The sequence below is a fragment of the Muscardinus avellanarius genome (assembly GCF_963383645.1).
Source record: "Muscardinus avellanarius genome assembly, chromosome: 7".
Lineage (NCBI taxonomy): Eukaryota > Metazoa > Chordata > Mammalia > Rodentia > Gliridae > Muscardinus > Muscardinus avellanarius.
In genome coordinates this window covers 116,591,994-116,619,604 of record NC_137793.1, presented here as the reverse complement: position 1 = coordinate 116,619,604, position 27,611 = coordinate 116,591,994, and the positions used below count along the sequence as shown (strand labels likewise).

Sequence of the window (27,611 nt, the reverse complement as noted above, 5' to 3'; positions counted from 1 at the left end):
ATGGCGACCAGTGGAGACCGCGAGGAGGAGCAGGTGGTCCCAGGGGAGGAGGACGAAGCCAGCGTGAGGGCCGTGCAGGCCCGCTACCTCCGGAGCCCCTCCCCCAGCCGGTGAGTGTGCAGCCGCCGGGAGGACTGGGCCTCGTGCAGAGGACACTGGGCTTCGTTTTATGTGTCGCTTTCTGGAGGAGGCAAACACTCAGACTGCTTGCAATGGGGGTGGCAAGCTCTGAGTTGTGGGCAGGGAAGGGGCCAAGTGGCCTTGGGGGTCAAAGGAGACTTCCTGAAGACCAGATGCTGCCTGCACCCCAAAAGGTGGATGGGAATTCAGCAGGTCTGCCTCCAGGCATGGTTCTCTAGGGTTCAGCTGGATCTGGTGAGCCAAGAAGAAGCAGGAGGGGAGGGGATCCCAGGGCAGGCCTGGGCTAAAGTGAAAACAGGTTCACACCCATGGCCAACTCTTCTTCCCTCCCTCCCTCCCTCCCTCCTTCCTTCCTTCCTTCTTTCCTTCCTTCCTTCCTTTTTGGCACTGGGGATTGAACTCATGGACACTCTACCTCTGAGATATGCCCCCAGTCCTGTTTTATTTTATTTTGAAACAGGGCATCCCTAAGTTGCAGAGGGCCTTACAGGTTGCTGAGGCTGGCTGCAAACCTGCCATCCTCCTGTCTCCGCCTGCCAGTGTACCACCATGCCTGGCTACACTGGCTCTTTTCAACTAGGAGATCAGCACTCCTGGGGTGAGGGGCAGGCGCCAAGGCGTCGGCATGCATGTTTCCTCCTCTCTTTAGGACAAGTCCTTTAAGACGTTCTTTTCTTTGAAACATTGAGGTATGTAGTAATGTGGAATGACAAACTTGTACAAGTTTCTTAAGAAAACCGTGAGGCTAAAGAAACGTCCTGCTGCTCTGCTTGACGAGACAGCAGCGGGTGGGCCTGTCCTTTCTCTTGTGCCATAAATGGCAGTGGAGACCTGTTTCTTAATCACAGCCCTGTCTCCAAACAGATGTGAAGAGTCACTTAAAATCCTGAGCCTAGCCAGCGCCGGGTGACACATGCCTGTGATCCCAGTATTTGGAAGTCTGAGACGGGGGGATTGCAAGGTCTAGGCCAGCCTCAGCAACTTAGTGAGACTCTGTTTGAAAATAGAGAATAAAATAAAGCTGGGGTGTGGCTTGAAGGTAAAGCGTCCCTAGATTCAATCCCTAGTACCAACGCTTGAGCCCGCGTCTCCTCGTCTATGGAAAGGGCACGGAGGCCCAACACAAGGCCCCTCTGTTTCTAGCTAGCTACGGCTCTGCTCCCTTCAGCCTTCCTTAGTCTCCTGGGGCCTCGCTGGCTCCTGCTTCTTGGGGCTCAAGGGCGGGTGCCCTCACTCATGAGAATAGAGGAAGAATGGGCCCCCCTGAAACCCCAGCTACTCAAGAGGCTGAGGCAGGAGGGTGGCGACTCCGAGCCCAGCCCGGGCAACTTGGGAGCGAGGGCACGTGCCCGTCACGCACATCCACAGCTAACGGCCTGCACTCAGTGGAGCCCACAGCCCTTCCTCCTCTAAAGCGCAGTGCTGTGGCCGGGTGTGGGGCGCACACTTGTGTCCCCGCATTCGGGAGGCAGAGCAGCAGGGTGGCGGGTCGTGGCCAGCCTCAGCCACTTAGCGAGGCCCTTCAAAATTCAGCGAGACCCTGTTTCAAGAAATAAAAGACTGAAAAGGGCTGGGGGTGCAGTTGGAGGTAGAAAGCCCCTGGGTTCCATCCCCAGGACCACAAAAGAGTAAAAACTAAATAATAAATAAAATGCAGTGCTGCGCGAGGCGTGCTGGTGCACACTTGTAATCCCAGTCCTTGGGAGGCTGAGACAGGAGGATCTCAGGTTTGTGGCCAGCCTCAGCTACTTAGAGAGGCCCTCCACAATTCAGTGAGATCCTGTTTCTGTGTGTGTGTGTGTGTGTGCGCGTGTGTGTGTGCGCGTGCGCGCGCGTGTGTGTGTGTGTGCGTGCTCTTATTGGTGCATTATAGTCTGACATCATAATGTAAATCATGTTGACAATGACATCCATGCACACACTCTTGGTGTCCCCTCCCCATTTCCCTCCCTCCCAATACAGAGTACCAGATTGATGTTGCTATGTATTCACATGTACACACAGTCTATGGTAGTATTTCTGTTAATGAACCTAAGTCTTCTTTCATCCTACCCTTACATCTCCTCTCCGGCTCCTTATCATCTGGAGTCTCTCTTGTATCCCAGTAAAGCCCTGTTTCAAAATAAAGAATAAAAAAAAGGGCTGGGAGTGTAGCTCGGAGATAGAACGTCCCTGGGTTCCACCCCCAGCTCTCTGGGAGCAGCCGCCTGTCGTGCGCCTTGGTTCTAGCTTGAGGAAGAGGGTGTCTTCCTCGAAGGCAGAAGGCCTTTCCAGACTGTGTCTTGCTCATGGAACGTGGGGGCTCAGAGCCGTTTAAAGACTTATTCCACCTAGGCCCTTTTGAAAGTTCAGAGTCTCGTCAGAAATACAATCCCTCCCCAAACTCAATCAGTTCTTATCTATAGAAACCAGACAACTCCATGCGTCAGGAGTCATACCCAAGTTCTTTCCTATAGTTTTCGGCCTTGATATATGTCTTTCTTCCTGTCTCAGCTTAATGACAATTATCTTAAAGGGTTACCTGGAGCTGTAAATTGAGTGGGAAGTCCAGAATGTAGGTTGTAATTTCTAGTGTAATCATAAGAAAGGTTTACTGTAGAGGGCAGAACTAACGTGTAGCCAATAGGGTAAGAATGCAATAATAAATCAATTTTTTTAAAAAAAAGGAAAGAAGATAAAAAGAATACAGAAAAAATATAACAAACATAAAATGGGATGGTAGATGTAAACCCAAGTATATTAAAAATTACATTAAATCTAAGCATACTAAATACTCGATTAAAAGACAAAGATTGAGCCAGGCGTGGCGGCGCATGCTTGTAATCCCCGCGCTCGGGAGGCAGAGACGGGAGGATCGCATAGGTTCAAAGCCAGCCTCGCTGGCTTAAGAGACCCTGTTTCCAAATAAAAAATATAAAAATGGGTCTGGGAGTGTAGCCTGGAGGTAGAAGGGGTTCCAGGAACCACAGTACCACCAAAACAAACAAACAAACAAACAAACAAACAAAAAGGCAAAGATTGTCTAACCCAAAAGCCTTATAAGAAACATGCCTTAAAAATAAAGATGTAAGCCAGGCGTGGTGGCGCGCGCTTGTAATCCCAGCATTTGGGAAGCTGAGACCGGAGGATCACGGTTTGCGGACAGCCTCAGCTACTTAGTGAGGCCCTCTGCAACTTAGTGAGACCCTGTTTCAAAATAAAGAATAAAAAACAAGGCAGGGGTTATAGCTTGGAGGTTGAATGCCCCTGGGTTCCATCCCTAGACCCGCAAAAAAAATAAAAATAAAAATAAAATAAAAATAAAGATGTAATCCAGGCACAGTGGTATACACTTGTAATCCCAGCACTTGGGAGGCTGAAACAAGAGGATCACACAGGTTCGAAGCCAGCCTCAGCTACTTAGGCTCTCAGAAACTTAGTGAGACCCTGTTTCCGAATAAAGTATAAAATAGGTCTGGGAGTGTAGCCTGGAGGTAGAAAAGCCCCTGGGTTCCATACCTAGAACCACCAAAAAAATTTAAATAAATAGTAATAAAAAATAAAGCTGTAAGCTGGGTGTGGTGGCACACACTTGTAATCCCAGTACTTGGAAGGGTGAGACAGGAGGATCGCAGGTTCACAGCCAGTCTCAGCTACTTAGTGAGGTTAGTGAGACCTTTTTTCAAAATAAAGAATCAAAATTAGGGCTGGGGTGTAGCTAGGAGGCAGAATGTCCCTGGGTTCCATCCCCAGTACCACACACACAAAAGGATATAAATGATTAACACAGAAAACTTGTGCTGTACCGTTTCGGTTACCGTTGCTCCTGAGTTTAACATTTAGAGACCTAAACGCCATTCCCTCTGTTTGTAACTGGACAAGGCGCCCTCGGCTGCCCGCGGCTCAGCAGCTGGGCCAGTGCCACACGGCCCTCGCCCGTGTTGGGCAGCGTGTGCCATGCTCACCGGGGCTGCTGGCAGAACGCCCAGCCTGGACTTGCCATATGAGCCCTCCGTGGGGTCGGGTTGGACTTTCTCAGCATGGCTGCTGAGCTCCGAGAGTGCCTGTGAGAGCAAGACGAAGCGGGCTGGGTCCACGGTCTGGATTCGGAAGCCGTCCAGTGTCGGGTCTCTACACTGTGGTCACCAAGCCCCCAGGAAGGGGAGGCAACACGGCCACTGTCATCACAGCAGAATACGTGTCAAGGTCACAGTGTCAAGGGAGCGAGGGGGATGGGGTGTGTAGCCATCTTTGGGAAACACAAGCTGCCTCAACGGAGAACGCAAACAGAAAGCAAGCCATTCTGATTCCCAAAGACAGCCGTTTGGGTATTTGACAAGCTAGCTTTGAAGGTAGGCATTACTTGAGACAAGGAGGGACTCTTCATAGTGATCCAATATTCAATTCACTTTATCATTTTATTTTGTATTTTTGGTACTGGGAATTGAACCCAGGGCGTTCTTTCTCTGAACTCTACTCCTAGCCCTATATTTACATTTTTATTTTGAATCAGGTTCTCACTAAGTTGCTGAGGTTGGCTTCAAACCGACGATCCTTCTGTCTCAGACTTCCAAGTACTAGGATTATAGGCATGTCCACTGTGCATGGCTGACGTGATCATTTTAAATACCTAATACCACGACTTCAAAACATATAAAGCAAACAGTTAACAGAACTGAAGAAAACTAAAGTTCACAATTTTAGTCAAATATATTTTCAAAAAATAACCATTGAGAATATAAAAAGTATGGTGCATACCTATAATTCCAGCCACTTGAGAGGAAGTTTGAATAAAACAATAAATAAAGTTAACCTAATGGCCATTCACAGAATAGGTACCCCAAACAGCTGCAGGATATACATGATCCTCACGGGCACACGGAATATTTACCAAAATAGACCATATGCTGGGCTACGTATATGACAACCAATTTCTCTGACCTTAATAAAGAAATTAAGGCAGAGATCAATCAAAACAGAAAAATAAATAATTATTTAATTAATTAATTTATTTATTTTGTGATACTGGGAATGGAACCCAGGGGCTTTCTACCTCCGGGCTATACTCCCAGACCTATTTTATACTTTATTTGGAAACAGGGTCTCACTAAGTTGCTGAGAGCCTCACTCAGTAGCTGAGGCTGGCTTTGAACCTGTGCAATCCTCCTGTCTCAGCCTCCCAAGCGCGGGGATTACAAGTGTGCGCCACCACGCCCGAATTAAACATTAAATGTATGCCGCCTTCAGTCCTACCTCGTGCTGTGCTCATCAGTAGCGGGCGGCAGTGTGACGCTACAGCGTCCCTGAATGAGCGCCGAGCGTCCCGGCAGCCAGCAGTCATTAGGCTATGGGGCGTTTAAACCGCGGGATGTGCTGTCCAGGCAGCAGCAGGCGAGGTGGCTGAGGATGGGCTGTTTGGTGTGTGTTTTAAAAGGGATTCCCTGGAGAATGTGCAAAGCTGTCACTTGGTTGTGTAAGCGAGCTCCTGGAGTTATTGGCTGGGGCAGGCCAAGAGCGAATGTTCACCAGGTGGGGCCTGGGAAGGGCGGGGCCTGCAGCGTGTGCAGCCAGGGCTGCAACTGTTTTACAGACTGTCAGTTCTCTCTCTCTCTCTCTCTCTCTCTCTCTCTCTCTTTTTTTTTTTTGGTACTGGGAATTGAACTCAGGGGCATTCCGCCTCTGAGCTCCAGAGGTGCTCCTGCCTGGTTTTATTTTTTATTTTGAAAAAGGGTCTCACTAAGTTGCAGAGGACGACACTAAGTTGCCGAGGCTGGCCGCAAACCAGCTATCCTTGTCTTAGTCTTCCAGGTACTTTAAATATCCCTATACCTGTATGACCCAGATAGCCCAGGTGTTTCCCCAAGAGAAATGAAAGACAGTGCATATAAAGGTGTGTACATGGATGGTCATAGCTGCTTTAACTATAATTGCCCAGAAACCAGACACCACCCAGAAATCTATGAGCGCGGGCCTGGGTAAACACATGGTGGTTTTACCCACGTGTAAACCTGGGAATACAGGAGAGCAATGAGACGGAATGAAGTTTTGATATTTGAGACGACACAGATGAATTTTAAAATAGTAGGTGGAGTCAAAGCAGTCAGGCAGGAGTGCTGCTACAGGATTCCAATCACATGGCAGTCGAGAGGGAGCAGACTCGTGGCCATCGTGGCAGGGAGCCAGCCGGTGGGCCCCGGGGAGCACAGACGGGACTCCGGCTTCCGCAGGCTGACCAGGCACGGGGTCGCACTGCGGTGTGATGAACAAGTCACCTGGATGACTACAGGGCTGGTTTCACAGACACGTACATACCTGTGTCAAAACCAATATGTACGTGTTAAGTATGGACGCTTTGTGGGATGTGGTGGGGACTGACTTCGGGGTACTGTACCACCAAGCTACCTCCTCAACCCCTTCTTAAATTTTGAGACAGGGTCTCTAAGTGGCTGCAGCTGGCCTCAAATCTGTGATCCTCCCGTCTCACTACAGGCATGCGTCATCGTGACTGGCTTCATTATGTGTAGTCTGTGTAACAATTATACTTCAAATAGAGTGTTTTTCAAAAAATCATGTAAAATAAAATCAATAAGATCCTCTTGGAAGAGGCAGTGTGGGACAGTGGGAAACTAATTGATACCACGAGACCTAAAATGAGCTCGGGTCTTCTGCTGGGCTCTTGAGCCTGGACAGCTTGCGTAAATGACGGAATCATAAAATTGAAATGCTAGTTTAAAGCCGGGCGTGGTGGACATGCTTTTAATCCCAGCATTCGGGAGACTGAGACAGGAGGATCACTGTTCGCGGACAGCCTCAGCTACTTAGTGAGGCCCTTTGCAATTTAGTGAGACCCTGTTTCAAAATAAAGAATAAAAGCCAGGCGTGGTAGCGCACGCTTGTAATCCCAGCACTTGGGAGGCTGAGACCAGAGGACCGCGGTTCATGGACAGCCTCAGCTACTTAGTGAGGCCCTTCGCAACTCAGTGAGACCCTGTTTCAAAATAAAGAATAAAAAATAGGGCAGGGGGTATAGCTCAGAGGTTTAATGCCCCTGTGTTCCATTCCCAGACCCGCAAAAAATATAAAGAAAGAAAGAAAGAATAAAGAATAAAAAAATAGGGCAGAGGGTGTGGCTCAGAGGTCAAATGCCTCTGGGGTTCCATCCCCAGAACCTAAAAAAAAAAAAAAAAAAATACTAGTTTAACCCAGTGGTAGAGATTAAGTAGTACGATATAAATATAAAGGCTTATTGGGCATATGATGAATGATGATTCTCTTCCCTTTTCCATCCAAAGAATGTTCTTTGGCCACCAGCTCCTTTCAGTAGCTCGTGATGTCAAGACATTTTGACTGAGGGTGTGGTGGTGCTCACCTGTGATCCCAGGACTGGGGATGCTGAGACAGGAGGATTGCAGGTTCAAGGCTAGCCTCGGCAACTTAGTGAAACAGAAAAGTAAAAAGGCCTGGGGGTATAGAGAGAGGTAGAATACTCCTGGGCTCAATCCCCTGTCACACACACACACACACACACACACACACACACACACACACACACTGTATTTAACCTGAGTCTCATGTGCACTCTCAACATGTCTCATTTCTCCCACTCTGCCACAGCAAACGTGAATTCTCAGCAGCAGAGCACCACTTCCCACTCTCCCTCCTCCCCATCCTGAGCGGTCCTCCCTGCAGGTGGCAAGTGCCTGTCATTCCATCTTTCTTTTTCTTTTTTTTTTTCCTTTTTTTTTGTGGTTTCCTTTTTGGGGGGGTTCCTGGAAACCCTTATACCTCTGGGCTACACTCCCAGACCTATTTTATATTTTTATTTGGAAACAGGGTCTCCTAAGCCAGTGTGCACGGCTGGCTTCAAACCTGCGCCATCCTCCTGTCTCCGCCTCCCAAGCCCGGGATTACAGGTGTGCGCCACCACGCCCGGCATTCCATCTTTCTTGACATCTCTCTGGCCAAAGGTTTGAGTCTTTCTAAAATTGAGTTATACAACGAGCCGGACACCTCACCGGGGCTCCTGGTTCTTGCATTAGTTCCTCTGGTCGACGAAACACTTTACCATAAACCGGGCGACTTAAGATCGGCACAGATATACTCTCACAGACTGGGGGTGAGAAGCCCAGAGTCAAGAGAGCACAGGCCGCTGCCTCACAGGCGCTGGGAGGCTCGGCCCGGCTCTCCCCGGCTCTGCTGGCTGTGGGCATCGCCTGCCTCCAATCTCCATCTTTTCTCACTCCCTCTCGTCGCCCCTTTCAAATAAGGAAGCGTGCCATTGGCTGTGAAGCCCATCCAAACCCAGGAAGCTCTCCTCTCGGGATGTTCAGCTTCATCAAGTCAATAATGATGCTTAAAATAAAGAACAACCACATTCCCAAGCTCTGGGCGGTGGGTCAGAAAGGAGGGCTGACCTCCAGCTCCTGCCAGGTGCAACTCCTCCCTGTGGCGGGGACAGGGCCTCCCCAAACACAGCCTGAGACACAAACACAGGGGCTGAGACAAAGCCCGCACACCGTCCAGGCTGAGTCTTAGCTCTCCAAGTCGGGTCCTGAGCCTGCCCAAGGTGGACAGAGAGGCTGGGATAGCAGAGACCGAGGGAAGTGTGCCTGAGGGCGGCGCTGGCCTCAAAAACCTTAAATAATAGCCAGGCCCTGAGAGTGGCTCTTGCTGGAGGAAACCTGCAACTAGACAGCCCTCCATCTCCCAGCCTGCAGTCTCCCTGTGGAATGCTCCAGCCAGCGCTGAAATGGAAACCCCTCCCCGCTGCGGGGCAAGGCGGGGCTTCTCCCTGTCCTAATCCCCTGTGGACCCCAGCCCCAGGGTTAACAGCGGCCATCCTGAACACCTCTGCTGGCCCCTCTCTGTCACCGGTTTCTCTTCCTTTCCAAGTCAAGGCACTAAGCTCTCTTTCGCCCTCTCTCATTTCTCATTTGAGGATTTTTATTTTTCTGTTTCTCTGTGTGCTTTGGCTTTTCGGATCTGAATTTTCCCAGCCTTTGCAGTCTCTTAGAGATCCTTGGCGACTGGCCGGCCTCCCTCCCCTCTGTGGGTGCCCTCGGCTGTGGCCCCGCTCCTCTCCTGCAGCCAGCCAGCCTCTGGAAGGAGCATGGGTGTCCTGAGAAGTGGCTTCTTCTGCCCTTTCTCACTTGCACTTTTTCCTGCGGCGATTCCCCCACCTGCCCCTGCTCCGCTAAGCCAGCTGGAAATGGCCTGCTAGAAGCCATTCTCCTGAGAGTTTTCCGACTTCTTTCCTTCCTCGGTGCCTGCACTTTGCCTGTGTGCGGCCGCTCTCTCGGAAGGGACTGAGCACTCACTTCAAAGTGAAAAGGAGCTCTGAACCCTCATTCTTGTCCACAGAAGCCAAATGGAAAGAAGCTCCCCACTCCTGGGACTGTCTCCATTTATTTCCAAGGGCTGTTTCGGCAGGAGTGCTGGGCTGCCGGCGGTCTGGTGTTAGGACCCAAGCCCTTGGAGTCTGAACAGCCTGGGAGTGTTTAAGCCAACGGCTTCCAAATGTTGCTGACTGTAACCTGCTGTGGGACAGGCCATTTTCATCTCAGGGTGTATGTACATGTTTAGAGAGATCTTAAAAGGTTTCACAAAACTACACTTATCCTCAGCACAGATGGTGCTGCCCCTCCCTCCCTCCCTTCCTTTTGTCCTTCCTTCCTTCCTTCCTTCCTTCCTTCCTCTCTCCCTCTTCTTTCCTCCCTTCTTTTCCCAGACACTGGGTACAACCCATTGAATTGATTTTATGATACAGTAATGGGCTACAGTCTGCAATTTTGAAGAACACAGGTTTAAAGAAAGCGGCGCGTTGCCGGTCCTGGCGCGGAAGCCCATCACACTGGCCTTTATTGCAATTCGCCCTCGAGGCGGTTCAGCGGCTGCCCCTGCTCCCTGATGAGGTATCGATCTGATCTGCCCCCTCCTGCCCGTCCCTCTACAGCCGCCCTCCCGGCTCTCGCCGGAGCGAGGTCCTCTCCCTCATCTCAGGGCGCGGGTTGGGGTGCAGCTGTGGTCATAAATCAAAACCTCAGGCTGACACCGCAGACATCAGCAGGGCCAGCTGCTCCACTCTCTCTCCTCCCTTCTTTCCCTGCAATTGTGCTTCTCTACAGAAAGCAAGGGTCCCCTTAGGTGCTCCTGGCACCCTCTTTATTAGACGTAATAAACTATCGGTGGCCAGCTAGTTTTGTGGTCATTAGACTCTCCTCGCCTGTCACGGCAGCTGACACATAGACAGTGTTTGTAATCTACACCCCACGCTCCCCACCAGGCACTTCAGGGCGGCCTGAGACAGGAAGACCGAGGGGCTGGGCAGGAAGCCTGCCCTTCCCTGCCCGCTGTCTCCCCAGCAAGCCGCCAGACTCTCCCAAGGGCGCCAGGCAGGGTCTGGCGAGCGTCTCCCGCCACTGGCTGAATCTCCAGCCCAAAGTCCATGTGTATGCCTGAAAGGAAAATGTTTCTGTTTTCAAGTTTTAATTTCAAATTCTTCCCTATCAAACCATAGCCTCAGAGTTTAAGTATATTTAGGACGGATTCTCAGTCCCCAGTACTTGCCCCTTAAAAGCAATTTGAAGTCAGCACATTTAGGGACACGGAAACATCAGGAGTTCCCCCGTGGACCACCCCAAGCCAGGATTCCAGCGACGCTGGCCGAGTTCCCGTGGGTCTTTCACACACCTGACGGGTGGGGGCCCGTGTCTATGTCCTGGCTGTGCCAGTCGCCTGCAACACTGAGCACAGATGTGAGGAAGCCTTTTCAGAGCGGGAGCGCTGGAGGCCACAGAAGAACAAAGAAAGGCCAGCACCGAGCAGGAGGTGGGTGTAAAGGGGCGAGCCCAAGAGGAAGCCCGAGGATCCCCATGGCACTGCACAGATTCTCAGCGTGGATTCCTTTTGTCCCAAATCTCAATTTCCATTATACCCTTAGCAAATAAAATGATTTGTTTAATAGCAGTAGGAGCAATATTAGTAAATAAAATAGTAAACTCCTTCAATAAACACTGTTGACATGGAAATGTGACCCACCACAATAGAAAATGGGCTCTGCTTCTACGTGGCACGGCTCTCTGAGAGCCGAGGCCCCTGGCCCGAGCATAGCAGGCCCTCTCCACGCTGGCCTTCGTATTTGTTACTTCCCATCCAGGGTATTTGGGTCAGCTGACAATGGTCATTAGGTTCTCTGTGACCAGGATAGAAGGACGCCTTAGCCTGTGCTGCTGAGCACGGTGGTGCTTGCCTGTAATCCCAGTACTTGGGAGGCTGAGCTGGGAGGATCGGAGTTTCGAGGACAGCCTTAGCGACTTGGCAGGACTTCATCACCCTACTGAAAACCTGTTTCAAAAAAAATAAAAAGGGCTGGGAGTCTAGCTTGGAGGTAGAATGCCCCTGAGTTCAATTCCCAGTACTCCTACACACACACACACACACACACACACACACACACACACACACACTTCCTCCTTAGCCCTTGGAATAACTCTGCTTCCACCACCCGCTGCAAACTTAATCAGTAAAAACAGTAATTTTACTCTGATCCTTTTTTGTCTTTAGAAGTGTGACCAGAACTTGGCCGGGCAACTCCCTGTCCACGTGGCCCCAGCCGAGGTGGTCAGGAAGGCTGGGGGTCCCGCTCCAAGGCGCCCCTTCACCTGCCGGAGCTCACAGGGCTGACACGTGGCCTTCCCGTGTGCATGGTCTGCAAGGGTCAGACTTGCGGGGTGGCTCAGGACTGGAAAGGCATGAGGCGTGGGGGGATCTAAGGCATGTCCACGCTCACCCCACCACCTGAAGAGCAGGACCCACTGGGTGGGGCTCACAGTTCACAACGCCGGGCTCCTCAGGGCCAGGACGCCCCCGAAGGTCTTTGGAGAGAGCAGCCTTGACATTCTGTTGTTGTTGGTTTGTTTTGTTTTTCTTTTTTTGGTGGCACTGGGGTTCCTGAAAGCCCTTCTACCTCTGAGCTATACTCCCAGACCTATTTTATACTTTTTTTATTTTTACCTGCGTGATCCTCCTGTCTCTGTCTCCCAAGCTGTGGGTGGGGGGGTGGGGGTGGGGGGATTACAAGTGTGCGCCACCACGCCCGGCAGCCTTGATGCTTGTCCAGGGGACTACTGCACCCCTGGTCTCAGCGCGACCCCTGGCCTCGCGCTCAGGATCCGGCCGTGCGTCCGTGCGTGTTTGGCATCCGCTTGGTGATGTGCCAGTCCTCTTACCAGCCCTCTTCCTCACAAGCAGGCAGCTGCCCCGGGAAACAGAGGGAGGCAGCAGCCTGCCGAGCCGCCAGTCCAGCAGCACGGGCACAGCGGGGCCTCCTGCGGTATGGTCGCCCAGGAACCGGGACAGGGAGAAAGCCGAGCATACCACAGCTCAGGGCGCGCGGCCAGACTCGGACATAGGCTCTACCGTCCCCAGCCCATCAAACGCAGCGCTCAACACCGGCTCCACACACAGGCGCGAGGTTGGCCTGCAGCGGCAGCTGAGCCACACTGCCCACCGCTGCTGCCGAGGCTCCCTGGGCCCGCAGGCTTCCTCCTTTCTCTGTGGTTTTCCACTTGTGACTAAAGCCAGGCCCTCACCTAGGCCAGATGCAGGCTTCTCCCAGGAGCCTCCCTTCCCGGGCCGCCGGGCATCTCACAGCCTGTCCTCTCCTCTCAGGTTCTCTGTCATCTCAGATGCAGAAACGGAAAGCATCTTCATGGAGCCCATCCACCTCTCCTCTGCTGTTGCGGCCAAACAGATCATCAACGAAGGTAATGCCCGCAGGGGTGGGCGCAGAGGGCAGTGCCATCTGAGGCTCTCACGGCCAAGGGAGGTGTAAAGGGCTCCCCAGTGCGCCCTCACAGGGAGGAGACAGCTCTGCCAAAGGCGGTCGCCAGCGTAGGTGGGAAGAGGACGTCCTTATGCCGGTGTCAACAGCTCTCTAGAGGCCCTAGACCCTCTGTTCGGTTGTCCGTTAACTTCAAGAGCCGTGGGTGGTATGGCTGACGGCAGAGATTCAAACCTGAGAGCCCAGAAGTGGCTAGCAGTATCCCAGCGTTGTGGGGAGGGATGTCCAGACTGAGGTCCGCATCTCCAGGGCCTATGGGCGGCTTTGAAGGAGAGCGCTCATGGCCAGGAGGCATGGAAGTGGGGGGTCAGGCGGAGTTAGTATTTACCCTGTACATTTTGAGCAGACAACATAGGTTTCATTCAAGGACGCTCCCCCGATTGGAAGGGTTTGTTTTGTTTGTGTTTGTGTTTTCCTGGCCGATTTGGAGCAATCTGTCAGGATCGTGGTTCCTCCTTCTCTCGGGCGCCCCACAGTTCAGGGGCATGCAGGGCCCTCCCCTGGCCTGTGGTCGTGAAAACCACAGGTCCTGCTCCCCGTCCACCCTGACCACAGGACTGCATCCTTTGGGTCCCATCCGGGATGCTGGAGGACATCTGCGTCCCTCCTGCGCCTCACAGAGAATCCCAAGTTCAACCTGCCCTGGGGCCGCTCTGGGCTCGCGGTGACGCCCGCTTCTCAACGCCTCCTCTGCCTGGGGTTTTTCTTTCTTTCTCTCTGTGTGTTGCTCCAAGCCAGGCCAAGGCCCTGAGTGGGCAAGTGTCCCTGCCTCAGCACCAGAGGGGGGGTTCTCTGAGGAGCCCCAGCACACACAGTGGGTGGCGGCCATCCCTCCTCATCTGTGAGGGCGCCCTGGCCTTCCAGCCTGTGGCAGCTCTGAGCCACCCATCACCCTGTGGTCCACAGTCTGGAGTGTGTGTGTATGTGTGTGTGTGTGTGTGTGTGCACACATGCGTGTGTGTGTGTACACATGCGTGTGTGACTAGGAACAGAACCCAGGGGCATTCTACACTTCTAGCTATTTTTACTTTTTATTATGAAACAGTCTTGCTAAGTTATTATGCACTGGCCTTGAACCTGTGATCCTCCTGTCTCAGCCTCCTAAGTACTCGTATTACACATGTGCACCACCTCGCCAGGCTGAGGCATTGGTCCTTGATGGTAAAAGTCCAGCTTGAGGAGTCCTGAGACACCATTTTCTCTTTGAAAGGTGCACTTTTTGCCGGGGCTTGCTGGCGCATGCCTGAAGTCCCAGTACTTGAGACAGGAGGATTGCAGTTGTGAGGCCAGCCTTAGCAATTAAGTGAGCCCTCAACAAATTAGTGAGACCATGTTTCAAAATAAAATATAAAATAGAGCTGGGGGTGTAACTTGGAAGTAGAATGCTCCTGGGTTCACTTCCCAGTATCACAAAAAAAAAAAAAAAAAAAAAAAAAAAAAAAAAAAACCTTTTGATTCTATAGGATATTTTGAAACTGAAAGGTGCTCAGCTGGGCATAATGGCCCATGAATGTAATCCTAGTACTTGGAAAGTAAGAAAGGAAAATCACAGGTTTGAAGCTAGGCTCAGCAACTTAACAAGGCTCTCAGCAACTTAGCGAGACCCTGTTTCCAAATTAAAAAAATAAAATAAAATAGGTTTGGGATGTACCTATAGGGTAGAATGCCCCTGGGATAATTTCCCAGCACCATAAAAAGGGGGGGGGGAGCTTTATTTATTTATTTATTTATTTTTGCGGTACTGGGGATGGAACCCAGGGGCATTCTACCTCCAAGCTACACCACCAGCCTTACTTTTTATTCTTAATTTTGAAACAGGGTCTCACTGGGTTGGAAAGAGCCTCACTAAGTAGCTGATACTGACCTTGAACCAGGATCCTCCTGTCTCAGCCTCCCAAATGTTGGGATGACAAGTATGCACCACCATGCCTGGCTAAAAGATACCTTTTTAAATTTTAGGTATTTTCTACTCTCCCCTTTCCTGTGCACTAAACCTAAGTTTCATTAGACTTAGTAGCTGACCAGCCATAAGAAAGAAAAAATAAGTCCCCACGCTTGGGAGGCGGAGACAGGAGGATCACGCAGGTTCGAAGCCAGCTGCACTGGCGGAAGAGACCCTGTTTCCAAATAAAAATATAAAAAAAATAGTCTGGGAGTGTAGCCCAGAGGTAGAAGGGTTTCCAGGAACCCCAGTACCACCAAAAAAGAAAGAAAGGAAGGAAGGAAGGAAGAAAGGAAGGAAAGAAAGAAAGAAAGAAAAAGAAAAAGAAAGAAAGAAAGAAAGAAAGAAAGAAAGAAAGAAAGAAAGAAAAATAAGACTTTTACATAGGAAAGAAATGTATTAGCCAGGCATGGTGACACACACTTGTAATCCCAGCATTCAATAGGCTGAGACAGGAGAATCGCAGTTTGCAGTCAGCCTCGGCTACTTAGTGAGGCTCTTTGCAACTCAGTGAGACAGACCCTGTTTCAAAAATAAAGAATAATAAAAAAAAAATAGGGCAGGGGATGCATCTCGGAGGTAGAATGCCCCTGGGTTCCATCCCCAGTACCAAGAAAGAAAGAAAGAAAGAAAGAAAGAAAGAAAGAAAGAAAGAAAGAGGAAGGTGTATTAGGTGATATTTTAAAATGTTAACCCTCTCCCTCTTGGTCTGAGGGCACAGCTGTACAGTTAGGAACCCTTGGTTCTCTGAAAATCTGCAGATGCCGGCCATCTGGAGCGGGCCGGGAGAGGCGTGTGCGCTTTGCTATCTTCTGAAGAAAGCTCAGGCAATAGAAATAAACAGGAGGGCTGACTGAGACTGTGGCAAGGTGGTCCCTACAGAGGCTAAAGTGTGAACCGGGCCCAGGGAAAGCAGGAGTGGCCAGGGAGGGGTGCTGGGACATTGGTGCTTAAGCCGAAAAGGGAAGAAATGAGGGCAGCCCGCTGCCTACGGAGCTGAGGGAGGTGAGGCTGCGTCCTCTGATGTCTCCTTCCATGTAGGAGAGGAGAGGCATCTGTGTGGGAAAGAAGAGAGGCTGACATTCGTGATGTAAGACCCCAGGGAGCCCAGGGAGAAATCTGGGTGGTGGAGAAAATAGACACGCTTCGTCTATTTTTAAGCAACGGAGCTCTGGTTTGCAGAGGCCTCCTCTCTGCTTTTGAAACAGACTAGAGAACAGGTAGAGCTGAGTTCGAATGCAGGGCGGGGTGGGCACCAGGAGCTTGAGAAAAGGGACGGAAGGAAGGGGAGGTAGGAATGGAGCCCGGACCCCCAGGATTCCCAGGCCTCGCACAGAGCCTGGCTTCCACACACAGAGCACACTGCAGGGCTGAGCCAATTCCCTCTTCCAAATATGGCTGCACTGGTGCTGGAGCTCCCAGCCTGGGAGAGGAGCTGGAGCTGCGGAGAGGTCCTAGCCAACAGGGACACACCTGCTCTTTCCTCTCTCCCTGTTCAGTATTTTTGGCTCCTGAGAGAGAGAGGACAGCGTTGTTCCACGCCACTGTCTACCTCCTCAGAGAAAGAAAATGCTTCCCCGCCCAAGCCGAGTACTAAGGGAGTATGTGTATCACTAGGAGGAAGTGCAGGTCCCCAGATGTGCACCAGTCAGAATTTGAGTTTATTTGGAGTTTCAGAAAGGCCCTGGGGCCCGGATGGACACTGGCATGGGAGTTTTGGCAAACTTTTGCCACCTGTCTGGGGTCTGGAAGGCTGAGGATCACAGGCACCCACGGTCTCCTGCGGGGAAAGAGACCACCCATGAAATACATAAGCTAATTAAGTGTCTACTAGGAGGTAATATCGCATAAATGACTGCTGAGTTTTACTTTCCCCAGGATTTTTTGCATTCCATATGTAAGAAAGTCAAGCTGATAGAGTGAATTTGGTTTTGGGGAAGAACCTCTTATTTGTTAGGTAAAGACTTCTGAGCATCTTGGGAGCATCAGGGCACTCTGCACACCTTGGGAGTATGAATCGACATTCACCTAGTGCTCAGGACGTGGGGCTAAACACCATCAGCCAGCTTTAGAGGAGGAAGGGAAACGGCTCAATTTCCCTTCGCCACGCCCGCCTGCGACTGACCCAGCTGCAAGTGTCCAGGCAATGCGGGGGCCCTGGGTCCCTCTTAGACCCCCCCGGTGGGTCCTGCTGACATCAGCAGGTGCTCAGAGACGGGCAGCCAGCTGGCCAAGAGCAAGCGTCCCCAGGCCAGCGCAGGCCGAGGGCTCCTAGCCCCTGGTGCCAGTGCCACCTGTTCCCTCCAGAGCTCAAGCCACGTGGGGTCAGAGCAGACGCAGAGTGCCCGGGCATGCTGGAGTCCGCCGAGCAGCTGCTGGTGGAGGACCTGTACAACCGCGTCCGGGAGAAGATGGACGACACCAGCCTGTACAACACCCCCTGCGTGCTAGACCTGCATCGGGCCCTGGTCCAAGACCGCCAAGAGGCCCCCCGCAATGAGGTGGACGAGGTCTGGCCCAACATCTTCATAGCCGAGAAGTGAGTTGATGGGGAGGTAGTCCTGTGTCCTGTCACCTGGCCCCAGAGAGACGGCATTCCTCCACTCACCAAGGCCTCAGGGCCGCATCTGTTCAAACGGAGGCTGCCCGGCCCCTTCCCCGGCCCTGGCCTTGGAAAAGGCTCCCGTGCCCGGCTTTGGAGGTAGCAGCCTCCAGCCTCCGGGCCTCTCCAGCGTAGCCCTGCCCCTCCGGGGTCTTCTCTGGGCCCCCCTTCCTGACGCAGACTCTTACCAACTCTACAGAATCATCCTAACAACCACAGAACGGATGGGCATGCGGGTATTTACCCAGGTGTGAACACATGCTCAGCGCATCGGAGTGAGGGAAATTAGAGCAGAAAAGAAAATGTACCATAAAAAAAGAATGCTGAATGCTAATCGAGAAACGGTGTGTGTGTGTGTGTGTGTGTGTGTGTGTGTGTGTGTGTGTGTTCACCCTTTTCCACACCTTAGAAAGACAGGTGATATGGTGCTAACACAAGCTCTCTCTGGGAGGTAGATTTCTTTCTTTCTTTTTTTTTTTTTTTTTGGTGGTACTGGGGTTCCTGGAAGCCCTTCTACCTCCGGGCTACACTCCCAGGCCTATTTTTACATTTTTATTTGGAAACAGGGTCTCCTAAGCCAGCGCGCGCGGCTGGCTTCGAACCTGCGCGATCCTCCTGTCTCAGCCTCCCAAGCGCGGGGATGACAAGCGTGCGCCACCGCGCCCGGCTGGGAGGCAGATTTCTAAGTGGTTTTTATTTTCTTTTTAATTGTATGCTTTTTTCCAGACATTTGTCTTTGTAATAAGGAAGTTGTGATTTTCTTAAGTTTCTCAGTGATTTCCAAAGCAAAAGCAGCTTCTTCTCATCCTGTCTCTTCGGGGTCTTGCACCTTTATTAGAGTTGGCGAACTTGTGAAAGCACTTTTGCTCACCCATTGCCTGCTTTATAAGATGCCCCATGCAATGCCCCAGGCGCCCAGAGTGAAGGGGGCACCTGCGGCCCCCAGAGAGACAGCAGGGACTCCCTCCTCAGTCCTCTGCAGTAGATCCTAGAGCCAGCCACGGTGGCACACGCTTGTAGTCCCAGTACTTGAGAGGTTGAGGCAGGAGAATCATAGGTTCAAAGCCAGCCTTGGCAACTTAGTGAGGCTCTCGGCAACCTAGTGAGACCTAGTTCCCAATTAAGATATAAAATTGGACTGGGGTTATGACTCAGGCGGAATGCCTCTGGGTTCAATCCCCACTACAAAAGATAAATAATAAATAGGTAGAGCTGCAGATTCAGAGGCATTAAGTCAGCGGTCACGAGGCGTCTCCAGAGAGCCCCAACTAAAGGCCCCTTCCTGGGCAGCCCCGTGCTCCAGGCCTCTCTACTGAGCTCTGTACTGGCCACAGTAAAGACCTCTGAACCAGAAGTCAAAACAGCCAGCTCGTGTTCAGTCTTCTTTCGCAGTCTTGGGCAGTTATAAAAGTGCCTGGATTCATTTTTATCATCTCGTAAATTTAAAACCTCGTGAATGATAAAATTCATTTTTATCATTTAAAATTTTTTTGTGGGTCTGGGGATAGAACCCAGAGGCATTTGACCTCCAAGCTACATCCCCTGCCTAATTTTTTTTTTATGCTTTATTTTGAAACAGGGTCTCACTGAGTTGCAGAGGGCCTCACTAAGTAGCTGAGGCTGTCCGCGAACCGCAATTCTCCGGTCTCAGCCTCCCGAATGCTGGGATGACAAGCGTGCGCCACCACGCCCGGTTTCATTTAAATTTCTAAATGATAAAAATTCTATCATTTTTATTCATTTTTATCATTCATTTACTCATTTTCCCATTAACTTAAATGGAAGTTAAAAGAGTGGTCCTTTCCACCTCCTGCGCTTCTTGTAAGGATAAAATCCCACATGTGAATGATCGTGTGTGTGTGTGTGTGTGTGTGTGTGTGTGTGTTACCAGGGATTGGACTCAGGGGTGTTCTATCCCTGAGCTATACTCCCAGCCCTTATTTATATTTCATTTTGAAACAGTCTTACTGCGTTGCTGAGGCTGGCCTCAAGCTTGTGATTCTCCTGTCTCAGCCTCCCAAGTACTGGGATTATAGCATGCGCCACCACGCCCAGCTGTGTGAAGGATTTTGAAAGACATGGCTTGTGGATGTTCAGCCCACCTCATCTTATCACCTCCGTGGGTGATGAATGTAATCCCTGAGGCACGGGGTTTCGACCAAGGTCTCGGGTCATCCCACAGCGTCCCTACACGCTCTTGTCCTCCCCCTGCTCACCTGGCCTGTGCTGGGTCTCCTTTCCCTCTCTCCTTGCAGCCAAGTCACTGGCTCCCCCCAACACACACCTTATTGTTATTATTATTATTATTATTATTATTATTATTATTATTTGTACTAAGGATTAAACTTGGGGGCAACTACCTCCAATCTACACCCCCCAATTCTTTAATTTTTTAAAATTTTGAAATAGGGTTTCACTAGGTTGCTGAGCTGAGACTGTCTTCAAACCTGCAATCCTCCTGTCTGAGCTTCCCACGTACAGGGATCGTAGGTCTGTGCCACCACAACTGGCTGCTGGCCCCTTTTAATAAAGGTTACAGTGAGCCCCAGACGGCCAGAGGGGAGATGGAGGCACCAGCCCTGCTGTGCCCTCTTGACCCGGAAGCAGTTTCCCCCATCACACTGCTAGAGCCATCCTAGTTCTGAGCAGGGTGCCTACCCCGCCTCTCCCCCAGGAGCGCGGCTGTGAACAAGGGGAGGCTGAAGAGGCTGGGCATCACCCACATCCTGAACGCTGCGCACGGCACCGGCGTCTACACGGGCCCCGACTTCTACACTGGCCTGGAGATCCAGTACCTGGGAGTGGAGGTGGATGACTTCCCAGAGGTGGACATCGCCCAGCATTTCCGGAAGGCTGCCGAGTTCCTCGACGAGGCATTGCTGACCTACAGAGGTGAGGGGACCCAGCTGCCGCCCCGGGCGGGTGGGAAACCCTTGGTTATCTGGAGGGCACCTGTCTTAAGAAGGTTGTTTTCTCTAAGAGGAGGAAGCAAGGGTGATCGTTTATCTGGTAATTGCTGGTGTCCTAACAAGGGCCCCACTGTTCTAGGGTCTGTTGAGAAACATGGGCACTCTTGCACTGTAGTAAGGGGAGAGGGAAGGGAGAAAGGAAGGAAGGAAACAGGAAGGGAGGGAGGGAGGGAGTTGCCGGATACGTGCAAGGCAGATCCTAGCCAGGATGAGGCGCCCAGTGGCCGGCTCGCTCCGCAGAGAGGTGGGCAGCCAGGAAAGCCTTTCTGAGGACACTCGCTAGCTGAGTGGCTGCACTGCCCTGGCCCACAGAATTCTCCTGTGGACTAGCCTCAAGACGGGGTGGCTGGAGCCTGCGCAGCGGCCACAGCCCGCTAGAGTGCAGGCTTTGCTTAAGAACCCAGGATGCCTTGGGCTCCGTACCCCGTGCTTGGGCTGCTTCCACCTCACGGAACCTCAGTTGCCTTACGTGTAGTACAAAATACAAGCATCTCATCCTAGAGCTGCTGGGAGGGACCAAACCTTTAAATGCACTTAAAGGAATTTACTTAGCACACGCCTGGCACTCGATACGTACTGCAGAAGTTATAATAATATTGATGTAATTTCTGGAAAGGGAGTGCCTGTCACCACCAATGGTCAGGATAATTCTTCTAATGGGAAACACAACACGCACACGTGTAAAAATGTGTCTGTGTAAATATGTGTGTGTGTGTGTGTGTGTTTCCTCCTCATTTATTTATTATTTGGGTACTAGAGGCTGAACCTAGAGTCATTCTATCTCTAAGCTACACCTCCTGCCCTGTTTTTAGTTTTTATTTTGAAGCAGGCTCTCACTAGGTTGCTGAGACCCTGCTTTTTACTGGGGTTGCCCTGGAACCTGCCATTTTCCTATCTCAGCCTTTCAAGTACTGGTTTTTTACCACGTGAGCAAAAACAAACAAACCCCCCACTTTTGTGGCCTTGGGGAGGACCCTGTCAGCCTGATGTCTGCAGCCTCGTGTCCCTTCCCTGGGTCCTCCGCACAGGGACCTTCCTGCAGAGCAGGAAGACAGACAGGTTACAGGTGCAGACACGGCCATGGGCCGCAGGCCTCCCGCAGCGCCCAGGGCCAGTGGCCCAGGCTGGAACTCATTCCAGAAGCCGAGCCACCAGGAGAGCCAGGCCGGGTGGAGGAGGACCCACGTGAAGGCAGTCAGCGGGGAGCCGCCAGGCTGGAGCGGGCTGTGTGTCCTGCGTTTAACCCAGGTGCCAGGCTGCATCCCGTCCAGATGCCCGCATTGGTGCCAGTAGGGTGCGCCATGCCTGCTGGCCAGGATGTCGGTGGAGCACAGAGTCCAGAAGGACTGCCAAGGCCACGGGCCGCACCGCCTACGCGGGAAGGCCCCACTCCACGCGGAGGAGCCGTGCCGTCCCAGCGCTGCGCCTTCTCTCTGTGGTTTACTCTGCTCCAGGAGGCTAGGGCATCCGACCTAACCGAGTGATGGTGGAGAGGAAGCCCCAGCGCTGGCGTCTGGCGGGGTGTCAGTGACCTGTGGGGGAGTGTTGTTATTTACATTCTTACATCCGAGAGTGTAGGTCCACAGACAGTCTCTGGACAACATCTGATGACCAGGATTCTCTGAGCCTTATTTTACTTTTTACTTTAAAACAGGGTCCTGCTAGGTTGCTGAGCGTCTCATAAGTTGCCAAGGCTGGTCTTGAACCTGCGATCCTCCAGTCTCGGCCTCCCAAGTACCGGGATTAAAGGCACCGGCTACCCCATGCCTGGCTCTAAGTGTCCTAAGGCGGCTGGCCTATGGAGGAGGGGTGTGAGTCCGTGGTCCGGGGCAGTGGACTTGCCCTGTGGTTAAGGGGAGGTCCTTGGTGAGGGAAGAATGGCGCAGCCCTGAGCTGGTGGGAGGTTAAGAGGGGAAATACTGAGCGCCCTCTAATTCCTCCCTCTTACGCCCTCTAGTGGCTGCTGGCTCTGGGCCACGCCGCCTTTCAGCAGTGGGGGCCTCGGGTCCCCCACTCAGCCTCTGACCTCCTGTGTGATGAAGACGGGGTTTAACTGGCACGAAGATACGAAAACAAAGTCACCTCCCATCTCAGATGATTAGTAGGACTCGGCTGACCTAGCCAACATCCCCCAAGAACGTTGGCCAGTAGATTGATGGCAGCCAGGAAGAAGGTGGCCGGTCTTGGGCTGCATCCTAAACAGCCATCGAGCAGAGGTGAAGTCCTTGGAAAGGATGCAGGGCAGGGGAGCAGCAGAGAGCAGACTTGCTGACCGGAAAAGAACGGGCTAGGCTGCCGCAGAGAGCCGCGGCCGTTCGTCAAGTTACCTTTATGTTTAAAAGATGCTGTGAGGCGAGGGACGGGACTTAGGAGCAGGTGTTTGATGTGTGTCGATTTCGGTGGCTGTAAAAGGTGCTCTGAGTTGCTGACATGTCACCCACAGGGCAGGCTTAGATAGGTCTGTGGCTTGGATGTGGTCTGAGCGTCCCCGGAGGCTTCGTGTGTTGAAACGCAGCTACCGTGCGGCATTAAGAGTGGGAAACTGAGCCAGACTCTTGGAGGGGAGTCAGGGCTAGATGAGGTCCCTGGGATGGAGCCTCATGATGGAGTCCCTGTAGCTTTTTAAGAAGAAACAGAGCCAGGCATGGTGGCACACCACGTAATCTCAGTGTGTGGGAGGCTGAGAAAGGAGGATTGCGGGTTTGAGGTCAGCTTCAGCAACTTAGCAATAACCTATTTATATATATATATATATATATATATATATATATATATGGCTGAAGGTGTAGTTGAAAGGTAAAATGCCACTGGGTTCAATCCAAGAAAGAAAGAAGAAGGAAGGAAGGAAAGAAAGAAAGAAAGAAAGAAAGAGCCAGGCATGGTGGTACATGCTTATAATCCCAGTACTTGGAAGGCTGAGACAAAGGACCACAGGTTCAAAGCCAGCCTCAGCAACTTAGTGAGGCTCTCAGCAACCTAGTGAGACCCTGTTTTCATTTAAGAAATAAAATCAGCTGGAGATGTAGCTTGGAGGCAGAATGCCTCTGTGTTCAATCTCCAGTACAACAAAAAGAAGAAGGAAGAGGAGGAGGAGGAGGAGGAGGAGGGGTACGCAGACACACTCACATGCAACCTGTCTCACGCCGTCTGATGCTGTGCACACCTTGGGACTCTGCCAGCAGGAGGGCCATCTCCAGACGATGCACTTCCTGAAGCATAAGCCAGAGCCAACTACTTTTTCTTTATAAATTAGTCTGCCTCAGGCATTTGGTTATAGTAATAAAAAGCTGGCTAATCCAAATGGCATGAATGAAGGCCACATGCCCAGAACAAGAGGAGTGGGCCCCACTCCACTGTGCGGGAGTCGGTCCAACCCTGAGATGCCCTGCTCCATCTTGGACACAGACTCCTCAGGAAGAAAGTGAGAAAGTGCTAAGTTCAGCTTTTCACTTGGAGGAGAGTGGCTAGAATTGGTTAAAAAAAAAAAGTGGCATTGATGCCTGGATAATGATTGAAAGACTCGGGACAGCTGCGGGCACGGGGAGGCGTTCAGGGAAGAATGATGGTGATCTTCTTAAGGATTCTGTACAGAGGTTCTGGCTCATAGAGATGTGTACATCATTGACCCGGAACGTCAGAACAGGTGCACCAGGTGCCCGCCGCAGTGCGTTATGCTATGCCCCAACATATGAGATAATTTTCCGGTATGAATTGAGGCCGTGCATCCGTGTGTGGGCCAGTGAGCTCCAGGCGGCTGGGAGCACCTGTAGAGGCTGGGCACGGAGGAGGCGGAAAGGGATCTGTGCAAGCTGGCTGGCGAGCTTTTCATCACTGAGATTCTCTGTGCGATCCCTGGCCTGAAATGGCCTCCCATTCCCCCCCCAATTCTTTCGTTTCCCCTCCCTCCCTCGGATGGGGAGAGTTTGAGGGCAGAGAGAGAACTGCACTCCAGTGTTGCAGAAGCAGGGACAGCTTTTGTGTGTAACACCTGCGACGTGGAACTGCCTCCATCCCTCCAGAGACCTGTGTGTGGGTGAACACCATGGCCAAGTAGACTCCTTAAGCTCAGCACGTGGAAAAGCACTTTAGAAAACCACCACGATCCAGGCCTGGCGGCGCACGCCTGCAATCCCAGTACTTGGGAGGCTGAGCCGGGAGGATCACAGGTTCAAGGCCAGCCTCAGCAACTTAGTGAGACCCTGTTTCCAAATAAAAAATAGGGCTGGGTGTCGCTCAGAGGTAGACCTCCCCTGGGTACCAAAAAAGAAAAAGAGAACGAGAGAGCAGAGCAGCGCCACAGCCTCACGTCTCTGCATCTGTTGCCTCTCCAGGGAAAGTGCTGGTCAGCAGCGAGATGGGCGTGAGCCGTGCGGCGGCGCTGGTGGTCGCCTACCTCATGATCTTCCAGGACATGGCTGTCCTGGAGGCCCTGATGGCCGTGCGCAGGAAGCGGCCCATCCTCCCCAACGACGGCTTCCTCAAGCAGCTGCGGGAACTGAACGAGAAGCTGCTGGAGGAGAGGGACGAGGAGGAGGAGGGCACCGAGGCCGCAGGGAGCACGATGGGCGCCGTGGTGCCCGCGCTGACCGTGCAGGAGGAAGATGACTGGGCCAGCCACCTGAGCGGCTGCTCCCCGGGCAGGGCCAGCCAGGCCTCCAAGCCCAGCGCCCTCGCAGACGAGGATGAGGAGGAGGCGGAGAGGCTGTCCGAGGAGTGGAGGGGGGAGCGGGGCCGGGAGGCTCGCGGGGAAGAGGGCGTGCGGAGGGTGGTCCAGGAGTGGCAGAGCCGCAATGAGAGGTACCAGGTGGGGCACCAGCGCTGGGATGTGGAGGAGGAGGGGGAGGAGGAGGGGGAGGAGGGGGAGGAGGAGGGAGAGGCCGGCCCCTCCACGGGGCGCAGGTGCAGGCGCACGCTAAGCCGCTGCAGCACCTCGGAGAGCGCGCTCAGCCAGGACATTCGGGTCCTGAGGCAGCAGCTGGAGGCCCGCGGCCAGGGCGCAGGGCCGAGGCGCCGCTCCGACTCGGTGTCCAGTGAGAGCACCTGGGATGCGTGGAATGAGCGGCTGCTGGAGATCGAGCAGGAGGCCGCGCGGGCCTTCCGCTCCCGCAGCCGGAGGCCGGAGGCGGAGGAGGCTGGCCCGGAGGCCGGGAGCCGGCCGCGGGAGGATGACGAAGCCAGCGTGTCCTCCGAGGCCAGCTCCTTCTACAACTTCTGCAGCAGGAACAAGGACAAACTCACGGCCCTGGAAAGGTGGAAGGTCAAGAGGATCCAGTTTGGATTTCACAAGAAAGACTCGGAGGCTGGGGAGGGCGGCGGTGAGCACGGTCCTGCCGAGGCCGCCGCCAGGGAGAGGAGCCCCGCCGAGGTCGACCTGACCGCCTACCAGGCCTGGAAGCTCAAACACCAGAAAAAGGTGGGAAGCGAGGACAAGGAGCAGGTGGTGGAGATGAGCCGGGGAGAGGACGCGGCCTCGGCCAAGAAGAGGCAGCGGAGGCTGGAGCTGCTGGAGCGGAGCAGGCGGACGCTGGAGGAGAGCCAGTCCACGGCCAGCTGGGAGGCAGGCAGCTCGGCCACCGGCAGGAGCATCCCCCTGTCTGCATTCTGGTCTACAGCCTCCTCGGCCAGTGCTGAGGGGGACACAGCCTCCATCCTCAGTGGCCAAAGCCACCACTCCCACCTGTCTCAGGCTGCCAGCAGCGCAGGGGGCCACCTGGCCTCCAACTCCCCCATGCCACTGCCTGACCTGCCGCTGGGGCCCGGGGACACCATTTCCATCGCCAGTATCCAGAACTGGATCGCCAGCGTGGTCAGTGAGACCCTCGCTCAGAAGCAGAACGAGCTGCTGCTCCTGTCCCGCCCGCCGTCCGTCGCAAGCGGGAAGGCAGCACCCGCGGGCAGCTGCCTGGGGGATGACCAGGTGTCCATGCTCAGTGGACAGAGCGGTTCCTGCCTGGGTGGCCAGCCGCTGCCTCTGAACCAGGCAAGACCCAGCCCCGACACACACTCCACGCTGTCCTCTGAGAGCACGCTCAGCTCCAGGGCCCAAGACCGCGGGGGCACGGGGAGGCCCACCAGCAAGCCCACCTACAGCCTCTTCGCCGACACTGTGGACCTCGCGGGGCTCGGCCGGAAGGAGAGGGAAATGCAAGCGGAGCTCAGGGAGAAGATGTCTGGGTACAAAATGGAGAAGCTGGCCTCAGATCACAAACGCAGCACCCTCTTCAAAAAGAAGAAGGTCAAAGAAGACGACGACGGTGTGGGCGAGAGGGCCGGGGACGCCGACAGCGCCATCGGGAGCTTCCCGTACTCTTCCAGCAGTGATTCCCAGAAGCCCGAGACAGACGCCTCCTCCTCCCTGGCTGCCTCGGGACACTGCAGACACGGCCACAGAGTGGGCAAAGGGGTGGGCAGCAGTGTTGATAGCTGGCTGAGCAGCCTCGGGACAGAGGAAGACTCCCCTCCCCAGAGCGACTGGTCAGGAAGCTCCAGGGGGCGGTACACCAGATCGTCCCTGCTCCGGGAAACCCAGTCCAAATCCTCCAGCTACAAGTTCTCCAAGTCCCAGGCAGAGGAGCAGGACACCTACCGCGAGGCCGACGGCGGCTCCGTGCGGAGCGCTTCCCGGGCCTCCTCCTTCTCCACCAGGGAGGGCAGAGAGACGCACCAGTTCTCCAGGTCCACCTTCAGCGAGACCTCAGGCTCCCGAGAGGAGAGCCCAGAGCCCTACTTCTTCCGTCGGACCCCCGACCCCCCCAGTGGGGAAGAGTCCCCAGAGCCGCGCCCGAGCTGGGCCAGGCCCCGGGACTGGGAGGACTGGGAGGACGTGGAGGAGTCCTCCAAGTCAGACTTCTCTGAATTCGGAGCCAAGAGGAAGTGCACGCAGCACTTCACGAGGTCTGACGAAGGGGGAGAGAGACGGAGCACGGAGCGTCAGGAAGAAGGGAGGTTCGCGTCTGGGCGGCGGGCCCAGTATCGAAGAAGCACGGACGGGGAGGAGGAGGAGGAGATGGATGATGAAGCCATCATTGCTGCGTGGAGGCGGCGGCAGGAAGAGACCAGGACGAAGCTGCAGAGACGGAGGGAGGACTGAGCTGGGCAGGGCAAGGAGCACTGAGCACTGAGCACCGGGCTCAGGCA

General features: G+C 53.3%; 1 protein-coding gene across 1 annotated transcript; it reads left to right on the top strand.

The window, feature by feature from the left end:
* STYXL2 (serine/threonine/tyrosine interacting like 2) lies at positions 1 to 27,564 on the top strand (the record flags this gene model as incomplete). Its single annotated transcript, XM_080698252.1, has 5 exons — positions 1 to 110; positions 12,790 to 12,884; positions 17,211 to 17,442; positions 20,180 to 20,397; positions 24,806 to 27,564. The coding sequence occupies 5 exons, from the start codon at positions 1 to 3 to the stop codon at positions 27,562 to 27,564; spliced, it is 3,414 nt and encodes a 1,137-aa protein (XP_080554378.1).
* Between the last annotated feature and the right edge of the window lie 47 nt (positions 27,565 to 27,611).